The following is a 12,971-nucleotide window of genomic DNA, read 5'->3' as shown; positions in this document are numbered from 1 at the left end:
ATGTATAAAAAATACTGTGTATCTTTAATATTATTGAAATTAAATATCTACACTGTGCTTTCCAGTATATGAAATATTTTACCATATTCTATCTTTTTATGAATTATATTATTTTGGGGATCTAAACAATTAATTTTCTATGAGATTGATAAATTACTTCATTCTTTGCAGATCCTCACGCGCTCCAGCTAACGCAGCTTCAGCTGACAGTGCCCTGGCTTCCATGTGTTTCAATTTTTCAACAACTGATGTATTTTCACTGAGTCCATCGGGGTATGAGAATGGAACTGACACGGGTTCATAAAGATCTTCTACATCTAAATAAATAAATGGACATTATTATCAGGCCATCTTATAACAATGAAGCACATATAAATGTGTTACGAATAAGTATATACTAAGTGCCTATTATGCGGCCAACTGAGAAAAATTAGTACTTTTAATTAAATAAATATTTAATATCCAAACTATTCCAATTTGAGTTTAAAGAGCATGCTGTTAGTCTAAGCTTTTCACTAGTTAGCTAAACTGAACACATAAATAAGCATTAATTGTACTGAAACAAACCCAGGAAGAAACAAAAAAGTAGAAGGAAAAAACTCATATATTGATCATCAGGTATCTTTCAAGTTCATGCATTACATCTCATTCCATCTTCAAAACAAACCTAAAATATAAACATTTATCCCTATTTTAAGACATGGGAAAAATAAATTTCAGAGAAATTGACTACTGTTTAATGAAGGAACTGTTTGCAACTGTTTAATGAAGGAACTACAATTCAAACCCATGCCTGCCTTCCCAGCCCATGTTCTTGCCACCACACAGGGCCACCTCCAGCCTCTGGGTCTTCATCTGTAGAATAACAGGTATGACATTTAGATATTCCTTAAGGACAGTGTGTAGGTAAGGAATTCTGTACATTCAGTAACTTTTTCATCGTGGGTAAGGTGGTGTGCAATCTATACACCGTCTTATTGCTGACATTATTAAATATCCTAATTCCTAGTATTATTAAAAATTCTTGATTTAAATTTAATTTCACTATATGTAAATCATTAACTTCTGCTATAGAAGTTAATATATGTAAATCATTAACTCTGCAAACAGAAGTTAATATATGGAACTAGTGAGTTTTACAAAATCCCAATGTCCACTGACCGGTCTAATTAACTGTCGAATCAACTGAAAGCAATAAAAACAATGCAGATATTATACTGTCTCCTCAGTACAGCTCTGAGGGAAACACGACTTTTTTTTTCCTATTCAGTTTTTACCTGCAACACTTCTTTAGAGCTGGGACAAAATAACTAAGCTTAACAAATACATGATAATATTATAACTTAGAGACTAGAGCCTAAATTGAACTTGTTATAAAAGCAGTACGGGTGTGCCACAAAACTCTAAACAGTCTAGCAGAATACTGACTCGTTGTTTTAAAAAACTATAGATTCATCCACTATTTAGTTCACCAAAAATTAATGAGAGCAACAAAATACTGCCAAACTATTAAAGGATGGTGTACTATATTTTCTACTTACTACTACAACTCACATTGTGTACCTTGCCTTTAAAATTCTTCACACGGTCTGCAAACCACCTTGTTAGTTTAAGTTATGGATTAGAACTAAACAAAGAAATTGGTTTCTTTGTTTTGGCTAGTTTCTCTGTTTTGCTTTCTGCTGCAAGAAGTGAGTCAGAATAAAAGCTGTTAGCATTAATAACACAGTTGTCCCTTGGTATCTGTGGGGGATTTGTTCCAGGACCCCCCTCGTATACCAAAACCCGCAGATGCTCAAGTCCTTGGATAAAATGGCGTATTTACATATAACACTTTAAATCATCTCTAGATTCCTTATAATACCTAACACAATGTAAATGCTATATAAATATTTATAAATACAATGTAAATAGTTGTCACCGGGCAGCAAATTCAAGTTTTACTTTTTGAATTTCTGGAATTTTTTTCTTCCTGAATATTTTTGATCCAAGGTTGGTTGAATCCAAAAATGCAGAACTCCCAGATATGAAGGCCAACTGTACACAGATAATTATATATTAAAGGTTAAGTGTATAGATTTGAAAAGGAGAAAGGATTCAGTTAACATTAAGATGCATAACTATAATATATCAAAACAGTCTAATTTAAAGTCCTAAACCATATTCAGGAAGATGAATTTCCACATCTACATTCTCAGGAGGTTCAAATCACCTGGATACTTCATTTTGGCAGCTGAAAACTACCATAAAAATAGTCAATTTATCAGGAAGACATAACAATTATAAATGAGAATAAACCTCACAAAAGAGCTTCAAAATACACGAAGCAAAAGCTGATAGAATTAATGGCAAAAAGAGACAATCCTCTAATCACAGTCAGAGATTTAAATACACCCCTATCAACAACTGATAGAGGCAGATTTTTAAAAATCCAAGAAGACATAAAAGATCTGAACAAAAATATTCAGCACCATGAATTATTTACATAATACTGAACCCAATAACTGTATCTTGACACTTTTGAAGAACACTGATCAGTAATTTAGTAGACTGTCCCTCAACCTGGGATCATCTGATGATTTTTCATTATTGGAATGAGGTGAAACATTTTTGGCAAGTTACCTCCTCAGAGCATTACACCAAGGGGTTCATGGCATCAGTACACTTATTACTGGTGATGTTAACCTTGATCACTTGGTTATGGTAGTGTCTGCTCGGTTTTTCCACTCAAAAGTTTAACAGCTCCTTTGTAGTTAACAAATTTCTTGGGGGACATACTTTGAACTATGCAAATCCTATCTCACCCACCTAAATTTTCGCCCACTAATCTTAGCATGCATGGGTTGCTCTTTCCTGCAAGTAACTACTGTGGTGTTTGCCTAATGCTGATTTTCTGTTTCTCTTTTCCCTTTGACATTTATTAATAGGAATTCTACGCTAAAGCGGAGCTACTCCTTCCCCATTTATTTATTTGGTTGATTATTCATGTCAATATGAATTCATGGACATTTATTTTATCCTATGGGTTAAAACCCAATACTGTCATTTTCTGTATTGATTAAATTCTTCTAGCTTTGGCCACTAGGAGCCCCTTCAGGTTGGTTCCTGTGTTCTTTAGGTTAAGTCCCCTCTTCCCCCACTTTTTCTTAAGTACTTCCTTATTTTCTGGAACAAGATGTCCTAGATTTATCTTGTATTTTCCCTACCCCACCTGGAAATCAATCACCTCTCTAAGGACCCTTGGTTCCTTTTATTAATAAAGGATATAAATCAAGATCCGGGCACTAGGTACGCTCATTGCTACTGGGGTTTTTCTAGGCCCTTTAAGCAGAGCTAGGAAGTATATGTATTATACTAACCCCCTCCACACACATCTATATTTCTGTATCTGTCTGTCTGTATAAGGAAAACTATGAATTTACACTGACACTTCTGATTCCAATCTGTCAACACAGGACTCATTTCATTCTTCATTTCCTTATCTAAAACCTCATTCTCCAACTGTGAGAAACCTGGCTTTTATCCATAAATTTTTAAAAATAAATTTATTAATTTTATTTATTTATTTTTGGCTGTGTTGGGTCTTCGTTGTTGTGAGCGGGCTTTCTCTAGTTGTAGCAAGCGGGGGCTACTCTTCATTGCGGTGCGCAGGCTTCTCATTGTGGTGGCTTCTCTTGTTGCAGAGCACGGGCTCTAGGCGCGTGGGCTTCAGTAGTTGTGGCTCGCGGGCTCTAGAGCGCAAGCTCAGTAGTTGTGGCGCACGGGCTTAGTTGCTCCACAGCATGTGGGATCTTCCCGGACCAGGGCTCAAACCTGTGTCCCCTGCACTGGCGGGCAGATTCTTTTTTTTTTTTTTTTCTTAATAAGTTTATTTATTTATTTATTTTGGCTGTGTTGGGTCTTCGTTTCTGTGCGAGGGCTTTCTCTAGTTGCGGCGAGCGGGGGCCACTCTTCATCGCGGTGCGCGGGCCTCTCACTATCGCGGCCTCTCTTGTTGCGGAACACAGGCTCCAGATGCGCAGGCTCAGTAGTTGTGGCTCACGGGCCCAGTTGCTCCGCGGCATGTGGGATCTTCCCAGACCAGGGCTCGAACCCGTGTCCCCTGCATTGGCAGGCGGATTCTCAATCACTGCACCACCAGGGAAGGTGGGCAAATTCTTAACCACTGTGCCACCAGGGAAGCCCCATCCATAAATTATTAACTTACTTGTTTCATTCTAGCATACACAAAAATAGTGTCAGAATTGCTAATCCTTACCCTGCAAGAAATGCCTTTTCTTACTGGATTACAACGTTGATGCAGTTCTTTTTATCTGTAGCCTCAGCACAACATCCATTAAAGGTTTCAGTTACTCACCTAGTTCTTTTCCTCCCCACTCCCTGCAGTATGGTTACATTATTCCTTTGTATTACAGTTCAGTTCATCTGTTAGTGCCTGCATTCCATTTTGCACCAGCACCACCCTTGTATACATACATCCTCGTTGTTTCAACTGTTGATTTTTTTGATTATATGAAGGCTATAAAAAACACTACTATAGTCCTGAGAGTTGGAGCTATACAAAGAGATAGACTCAGCAAAGTGTCACTCGATCCTCATCCCTGTTACCTCAATCCCACTGCGCCCTTCCTTCCATCCTTGTCCCACAAACCCCGTTCAGTAACCAATCTCTTCAGTTTCTAGTTTATCCTTCCTGTATTTCTTTTGCACAAATGAGCAGACACATAAGCATTTTCTTAAATCTCTTTCTTTCTTATGTGAAGAGTATCACAGTAGATATTCTTTTGAGCTTTGCCTTTTTCATTTGACAGTATGTCCTGATAACACTCTGTACCAGTTCAGTTCATTCTTTGTAATAGAGGACAGAGGTATACTACTCCATGGTGTGGACGTGCCATAGTTTATTCAACCGCTCTCCTCTATATAGGCATTTGTTTTATATGTATTTTCAGAATGTTGGAGGTGTATCTTCAAGACCAATTCTTATGAGTGAAACTGTTCAGTTAAAAAGCGTATGTTCAGTTTTGTTAGGTGTTGCTAAATCTGCATTCTACTAGCAATCTTATGACAGCGCCTGTCTCTCCGCAGCTTTGTCAATAGAATGTGTTGTCATATTGTAAAACTTTTTACCAGTCTGAGAGGTGAGAAATGGTATCTTGCTATTGGGCTATTTTCCTACTTTTTTTTGGTAGAATTTGTCCCCATTTTTCTATCAACTGTTTTGATCCTTTGTCCCTTAACTTTCAAGAGTCTTTTATATAAAAAGGATATTAACCCTTTGTGGAACATGTTTCAAATATTATACCATACTTTAAAAAAACTTAACTAAACTCCATTTTATTCACTCAGATTTCATTAGTCTTCCCCTAACGTCCCCTTTCTGTTCCAAGATCCCATCCAGGATACCACATATGTTTAGTTGTCATGTCTCCTTAAGCCCCTCTTGGCTACAACAGCTTCTCAGGCTTCCCTTGTTTTTAATGACATGGACAGTTTTGAGGAGTACTGGTCAGGCAGTCTGTAGAATGTCCCTCACTTTGAGTCTGTCTCATGGTTTTTCATGGTTAGACTGAGGTTACTGGCCTGGGAGGAAGACCACTGAGGTAAAGTGCCATTCTCATCACATGATATAAAGGGTCCATACCAGTGACATGTCTTATCACCGATGATGTTAACCTTCATTACCTGGCTAAGGCAGTGTTTGCCAGGTTTCTCCATCAGTATAGTTACTTCTCCCCACTTACTCTGTACTTTCATTGCCTATTTTCTCAGTCATCTTCTTTTTAAATTTAGTCATCTTTATATTCTCAAAGCCTAATACAAAGCAGATGCTCAATAACTATTTACTGAAAGACAGTGCAGGTGAAATGGTCAGTAATCAAGCCAGGAGCCATGAGAATGAAGACCTTCTCTTCTATCTCTCTACACCAATGGCCAGGAGAACAGATCTTTTGCTTTTTTTTTGGCCGTACTGTGCGGCTTGTGGGATCTTAGTTCCCTGACCAGGGATCAAACCCGTGCCCCCTGCAGTGGAAGCATGGAGTCCTAACAACCGGACCGCCAGGGAAGTCCCACAGATCCTTTGAGAGACATGGGCGGTGCACTAACAAGCATGCCCAGTTCAAGTTCCACCTCCTTTACTAGGCCCTTTAACTGTTCCAGATCTCGGTTGTGACTTCTTCATCTAAACTCCTTAGAACTTATTTACTAATAACAATAAATTCTCCTTCATTAAGCACTTACTCTCTGACAGGCACTGTGCTAATATGCATTATCTTTGTAACAATTTTATAAGGTAGGTGTCATTATCACCTTTTTAGAAATTAAAATTAGGTCTGAAAGAAGTTAATATACCTTTGGAGAGTGAAGAGGTCAATACCAATCTGTATCCATAGTGACCAGCAAATAGCACTCAGTATCTGTTGATCTGAGTAATCTCTTCCTCTTCTGAACTGCACTATTTTTCCTACTTCTCATGAAACTTACTATATTCCACCTTATCTTATAATACAGGACAGTCATTCAAAAACAAAACACTCCTACTATTAGATTGTGGGCTCCCAATGGGAAGGATTCATTTCTTCATGTTTCTAAAGTATTTAACATACTACTTTCAACCTGTGAGTGTTCAATTTTGAGTTTAGGGAGTCACGAAGAACACCTAGTGGGCACTTTGTCATGTATCAAAGAGATCACTTTGGTTACTTTGAGGAGAAATAAAATTTAATAGAAGTTGTAAAAATGGGAAAGAATCAACCTAGGCCTCACCAAATTTTAGAGTTAGAAAGTTGGAAATCTGGCCCTAGTTCTCACTTTATAGATGAAGACCTAACAAACAGAAAGCTTAAGTGCTTTGTCCAGGGTCACCTAGTTCCTGAATCCTACATTAAGGTTCTTAACTACTGCATCACACTGCCACACAACTTCTCTTGATAGTACTTCTCAAGGAAATGAGTGGTTTTCCACAGTTCCCACTTACCAAAGGACTGCTCAAATACACACTGTCAAACTACTATCTGTGAAGGTATGTGTCTGTTTAGAATGGTCTTGCTGATCTGAAGACAGCAAACCCCTCTATCTCACCTAACTGGCACAAAAAACATGAAAGAAAGCATACATTAAAAAAAAATAATAAATCATGAACTCCAATAAATTAGACCTATAGGGAGCCAACAGAATTTTCATAAGATTCCTGTTCAATAAGGAATGAACCAAAACACAGAGCGAGAAACTAAAAAAGCTACAATCAAAAGATGAGTGACCCTGCCACAAGGGAGGCTTAAGAGTTAGTGTACATGGGGAATTTTCGTGGAATCTGTCCTGCACCAAAACAAAAGCTCCATAAATTAGATGTCTTAAGAAAAGTCAAGTATCTGATTGGATTATGAGGTAAAAGCAGCAATATTATTAAATTTACTTAAATCTATTAAATATTAAATCTACTGATTTAAATTTTTTAATTTAAATTTAAAATTTCGTCGATTTTAGTTACATTAAAAATCAGTCTGACAACTAAAAATTATTCTCTCAAGTCTCCCTATGTTGCAAAACATCTTCTATACAATGTTTACCCCAAGCTCATCTTCTTCCCTGGTAACTGTTAGTGTGACTCCCACTTTCTAAGTGACTTAACGTTCCTACTGAAACCAGCTACCTGACGAGGTCTTTAGAGAATCAAGGGGATGATATATTTTCCTGTAACACCTAACCACTATTTTGCCATAACAAATGACCCTGCTTTAAAGTAGATACCATATGTTCATCTTACCAAATTGAAGTAAAAGGTCATCTTCTAATACCGGCTTTAAATACTCTTCTTTCTCCCAAGGCACTGGGTTGTATATGGAATTCATATATTCTACTGTAGGATTCTGGAAGTAAAATTAATTGCATATTTTTTCACCGCACATAATCACAAAATACCCCTATCAAAAAACTGGGAAAATTAAACAAAAAAGGAAATCATGTCTACATCACACAAAATCTCTATTTAAAGAGTCTATGTTCACCTGCCATTTCATTAACTTGACTGGATGATTGCTTAATTGTTTCAATGCACAGTTTTATATTGTTTGGATTTTGAGGAAATGGCAATATAAACATCAACTGACTAGAACAAAGTATTTAAAAAAACAGAACAAAAAAAGCAACCAAAGCACTTAAAAATCACACTAGAAATTATTTCTGATTTTACAGAAAGACTATCAGTATTCCCCTTTATCTGACAGTGAATTACTTTGCCACATAACATTGATTCATCTCTTACACAAAATTAAAAACCACACTTAAGTATGGTATGTATCCATTTACTTGGTGCTGTATGCTGTGCTAGTTCCTAACGTCCATGATTCCCCCAATATGATGAGTGTCAAATTTAAAACAGTTCCTTATATAGCAGTTCCTCATATTCTTTTAAAAATCGTTGCATTGATAATCTGTAGTGCTGTAGTACTTCTTTAGGTTTTAAACAAAACTGTAGATTAAGCTACCACCTTACCTTAAGTCTAATAAAATTTATTAGTTTAATGTATCCGTAAAATTCAAGTCCTAAAAGGGAAAAAAAAAAATAATTCACTTATTTTAACATAACATGAGTTTTGTTCCATTAACCTGCTCCAAAGATGCTTCTCTGGTTAGACAATAAAATATTTCCATCCTCTAAACTGCTACTTAAAAATTTTGAATTTCTTATTAAGAACTAGAAACAGTAACTCTGACACTTCAGAATATTTTAATTGAGAAACAGCCAGAAAGGACAAATTTTTAAGTGCTTTTCTTGCATTTCTGAAAAATCGGAAATTAATTTTTAGAATTCTACTCCTCACTTATCAGAACTATACAAATGAGGAAAATTAGGCCCTTGATTTTACCAAGTATTTGGCAGTTAATACTAGAGTTGATACTAAAGTTTCTAAATCCCCAATTTTTATGGTACCTACCAAACTATAATTTTGCCAGGACACAGAGTAAACAAAGTATACTAGCTGTTTCATTAAGTTAAATGATGCAAATGAAAAAACAGTGAGGCTTGTTATCTGGTTCTCATCTTTTCAGAAATGAAGCAGCATTTAAAATAAGGGAAAGCAATAGCATATCCAACCAATTATTATTTGTCATGAGAAATACTGTTATGAGAACATACCAGCATATAAAAATGTTTCATATGCATAATAGCATACAAAAACCCCTATTTGGTATTGAAAAAGATATAAAATTATATAAAGTAAAGTTCCAATTCAGTTTTAAAATGCACATTAAAAACATGAAAAAAAAATGAAACTAAGTCACTTATATCTTACAAAAGTAGTTGCAGTTGAATTTATGATTCATAAATATACTGTATCATATGTTTATCTGAGACCCAAAATCTGCCTAATATTTGGTATTCTTCAGTAACATCCTTTCTAGTTGTTAGTAAATACAGGGACCAAAAAGCCAATTCTGTATTTAGTTAATATTAGTGGGATACTGTAGCTCTTCTATATTCGTTTAAATTAGAAGGTTTTAATTTTAAGTATGTTTAGATGCAAGTTTCAATAGAATCATCAGCTGAATCTCTGGATTACCACCTTAACTTTAGCACTTGCTTTTTCCACACTCTCTTACCAAACTCCTTATAAAACTCAGTCTTGTATGCCTTTAAGTCCATGTTATGCTTTGACCTGATAAGTCATTTTTCATAATGATCCACCTCCTTTTCCAAAGTCCACCTCTATCCTTTGCTCTCCCTGATTCTAATATCCACGCCCCTTGTCTTCCTAATTCTAAAATGATTAAAATGTAATCACATGCCAAGGTTTTTTTGGTTTTTTTCCTTTTTAGTTGTGAAGGCAATTTAAGCTTAAATACAGTGAATCATATCTAGAAGAATGACTTATTTATCAATCTTTCCTCAAAAGCCATTTGTCAAAAACACGTCACTTTCATAAGTTGTTGTCATGTGTTTCACTATATTGGATTTGTATAGGAAAGGAATGGTCTGGAAAAACATATGTTTGAACTTAAATTTCACAACTAAAATTTTCTTTATTCCAAAAAGTACTCACCATGTTTATGAACCATGTTATCAATATTAAATTGATGCTCAGACTTACAGTGTGAAAATGTTTCTTCAGCAGATGTAAATAACCTGAAAAACCAAGCAATAGCTTCATGAAATAGTCCCCTAAGAAGTCTAAATATTGATTTCATGTTAGATATAAACTTTTCCCCCTCACTCTACAGGTTTCCAGTTTTACTTCCAATTAATTAAAAAAAAACAAACACACCTGTAGAGAGGAACCCAGCACTTCTAAAGGGAATTAGTACTTCTGAGTCCCATTTTACACCTAAAACAAACTACTCTTTAAAATGTTTAGCTTAATTTGCCAAATAATAGCACTGAATTTATCACAAGGCTTTTAAGAAAGAGAACTCCCTTTGACAGACTGTGTCTCTTATGACATGAAAATTCACTGCATTAGATTCTTTTCTCCTCTAAGTATCAACTCTGCTTTCAGAGGCTCTGAACTGACACAGCTCAAACTGCTTTCAGAAATAAAGCATAAAATGTAATTTTATAGCTGGTAAATTCCCAAAGTGCCATATTTCAAAAAGTGGTCTTACAATGCTCCCCAAGGATTTGTATTATAGACACTGTGAGGCCCAAGCTCCTTTATTCTGTGACCTGCAAAACTGAAGGACGTGTAATAAGATAGGAACACACAGCAGAGAACCTGCATTACCTCTTCTATATGCTTAGCACATATGCAGCAGTTTTCAACAAACGTTTACCAAGAGAGCTTATTTATACAGTATTTACACAGCCTATCACAAAGAAGTACCTCCCTGATGCTCAATAAATATTATTTTTTGACGACTAGACTATATGCAGACATCCCGTACCTACCCACATGTGGCTACACGTGGGAACAATGACGAATCATCAGAAGCTAATATACCACCAATCAGCACCATGCTCAGACTCAGGGGATACTGGTAAAATGTTTATTAAAGTAACACTGGCCAGTGCCAACCAGGCCTCTTTCACGCCCACTTGCCCAGGACAGCAGCCAAAGTCAAAGATGAAGAGGCAGAATTTTAAGTGGAAAAAACATGGATTTGGTTATAAGACAAACCACAGCTTTGTGACTTTGAACAAGTTACTGCAGCGTCTTTTTCCCTAAGTGAAAATGGCATCAAGTCCTTCCCCTTCAATGGGGCGGGGTGCGGGGAGGGGGGGGGCGCGGGAAGCCCCTAACAAAGGTGATTCTTTAAACGGCTCAAATGGAACTATTACACCTGATAAGCTTTCTAATTGTCAAAGAATTATAGAATGGGAGAGCCTGAACGGTTCTAGAAGGTTCTGAGGGATTAATCGAGTTTAGTGACTCCCAAACTTGTTACTCTTTAGAATCACTTCAGATAGGGTCTTTGTAGAAACAGATTCCTGGACCCTATCCCTGATTTAGAAGGGCGGAGGTGCACAGTTTAGCATATGTGTATTTTTTTCTTAAGTGTCTCAGGTGACAGAGGTGCACAACCAGATGTGGGAACCACAGATCCGGCCCAGAACCCTTTCATTTCACACAAGGGGAAACTGAGGCCCGTCGAAGTGAAGCAGTGTAACCGGGCTTCCAGTTCATGGTTCCTCCCTGTAAACCACTGCGGGTCTCCCGGCTCAACAAACCCTCACTCCAAACCACGGGCTCCAGACTTCCAGGGCAGCCACCCGGGCTGGACTCCAGATGAGCTGACCACACAGACCCACGGGGCCCGGCCACCCTAGGGCTGGCGCCTCGCGCTGAGGTGGACGAACCTGTCACAGAACAGGCAGGGGGTCTGCTGCTTGTCCTGGGGGAGATCGGCATCTTCCTCATCCTCCCAGGCGGCCTCGTCACCGCTGTCTGACAGTCCTGGCAGATCCTCCTCCTCCTCCTCCTCCACAGCGCCCCGGCCTCCTAGCACACGCAAACGGTCAGCTCTGCCTCGGACCCCAGTGCCAGGCGGGCGGACGAGGGGCCCTCCCCCGCACCTCCCCCTCCCTCCTTGCAGGGCCCCACCACCCCGGCTCGGCGTCCCGGGCGCAGGGGGAGGGGAGGGGCTTTCACCGGCCCCACGGCGGCGCAGCCTGGGTGCTGAGGGGCCGGGGTACCCACCGGCTCCGCCCGAAGCTAACGAACACATGGCGGTAGTGCCGCGAGAGCCCGGCGCGCCTGGGGGCGGGGACCAAGCTGGGCAGCGCACGCGCAACCGCCTCCGAGCTCTCCCGGCCCGAGAACCCGGGAACGAGCGTGAGTGTGAACGTGAGCGCGAGCACGCGGCGGGGCCGAAGCTCCGGGAACCCTGCGGAGCCTGGAAACAGGAGAGCGCGCGCGCCGGCTCGCGAGCGCTTCCGGCCTCGGGGCCGCTGCGTTGTTCACGTGAGCTGGGATGGGCGGGGCGAGAGTCCGGGCTCCGCCTCCTGCCGCAGGGTTGACGCAGCGCGCGCCGAGTAAGCGCTGAAACCTGGGCTGGGCGTTGCAGGTTTGGACCTGGCTTTTGTGTTCTCCTCGGGCTGCGGCAGGCCTTAGCGGGAGGTCCTAAACCGCGGCCCAGAGCCCAGAGGTGGAAGCGGTTCTGCAGTCGGCATCGCGCCCCCTGTGCTTCCCTTATTCGAGGGATGAGCGGCTAGTAGAGGGGCGACCTGCTCGCTGCGCCCTCTGGTGACGGAGGAGGTCGAACGCAGGCGAGAGGCTGGTACTCCGCACTGGTTCCGGGCCTCTCTGGTCCCCGTGGGGTGCGGCTGGGGAGAGGGAACTGCAGGGGCCAGTGGGTGTACCAGGGGCCACAGAGGGGCCAGAGCCTCGAGGGCTGTTTTAAGGAGTTTTGTCTTTAAAGCGTATGTCCCAAGTTCTAGTCCCAGGTGTTAGCACTGGGCTTGGCACAAGTTTATCCAGTTAAATTGACTACCGTGGCCTACCAGGCTCTGCATAATCCTGCCTAACATCTCA

General features: G+C 39.8%; 1 protein-coding gene across 5 annotated transcripts in view; it reads right to left on the bottom strand.

The window, feature by feature from the left end:
• The window catches only part of PRMT3 (protein arginine methyltransferase 3), a 138,680-nt gene extending 126,408 nt beyond the window's left edge, over positions 1-12,272 (bottom strand). For 2 of the 5 annotated variants that reach the window (XM_068556359.1, XM_068556358.1), the window contains exons 1-6: positions 12,138-12,272; positions 11,798-11,939; positions 10,047-10,129; positions 8,498-8,547; positions 7,769-7,871; positions 158-317 (exon numbers count right to left, since the gene is read on the bottom strand). In XM_068556359.1, coding sequence (XP_068412460.1) covers positions 158-317; positions 7,769-7,871; positions 8,498-8,547; positions 10,047-10,129; positions 11,798-11,939; positions 12,138-12,165 — 566 coding nt within the window. In that variant the 5' untranslated portion in view covers positions 12,166-12,272. Of the gene's footprint in view, positions 1-157; positions 318-7,768; positions 7,872-8,497; positions 8,548-10,046; positions 10,130-11,797 lie in introns of all 5 variants that reach the window. The other 3 variants (XM_068556356.1, XM_068556357.1, XM_068556355.1) reach the window with 2 other exon arrangements.
• Between the last annotated feature and the right edge of the window lie 699 nt (positions 12,273-12,971).

This window comes from Eschrichtius robustus, chromosome 11, assembly GCF_028021215.1.
Source record: "Eschrichtius robustus isolate mEscRob2 chromosome 11, mEscRob2.pri, whole genome shotgun sequence".
Classification (NCBI taxonomy): domain Eukaryota; kingdom Metazoa; phylum Chordata; class Mammalia; order Artiodactyla; family Eschrichtiidae; genus Eschrichtius; species Eschrichtius robustus.
This window is presented reverse-complemented; position numbering and strand designations above follow the sequence as displayed.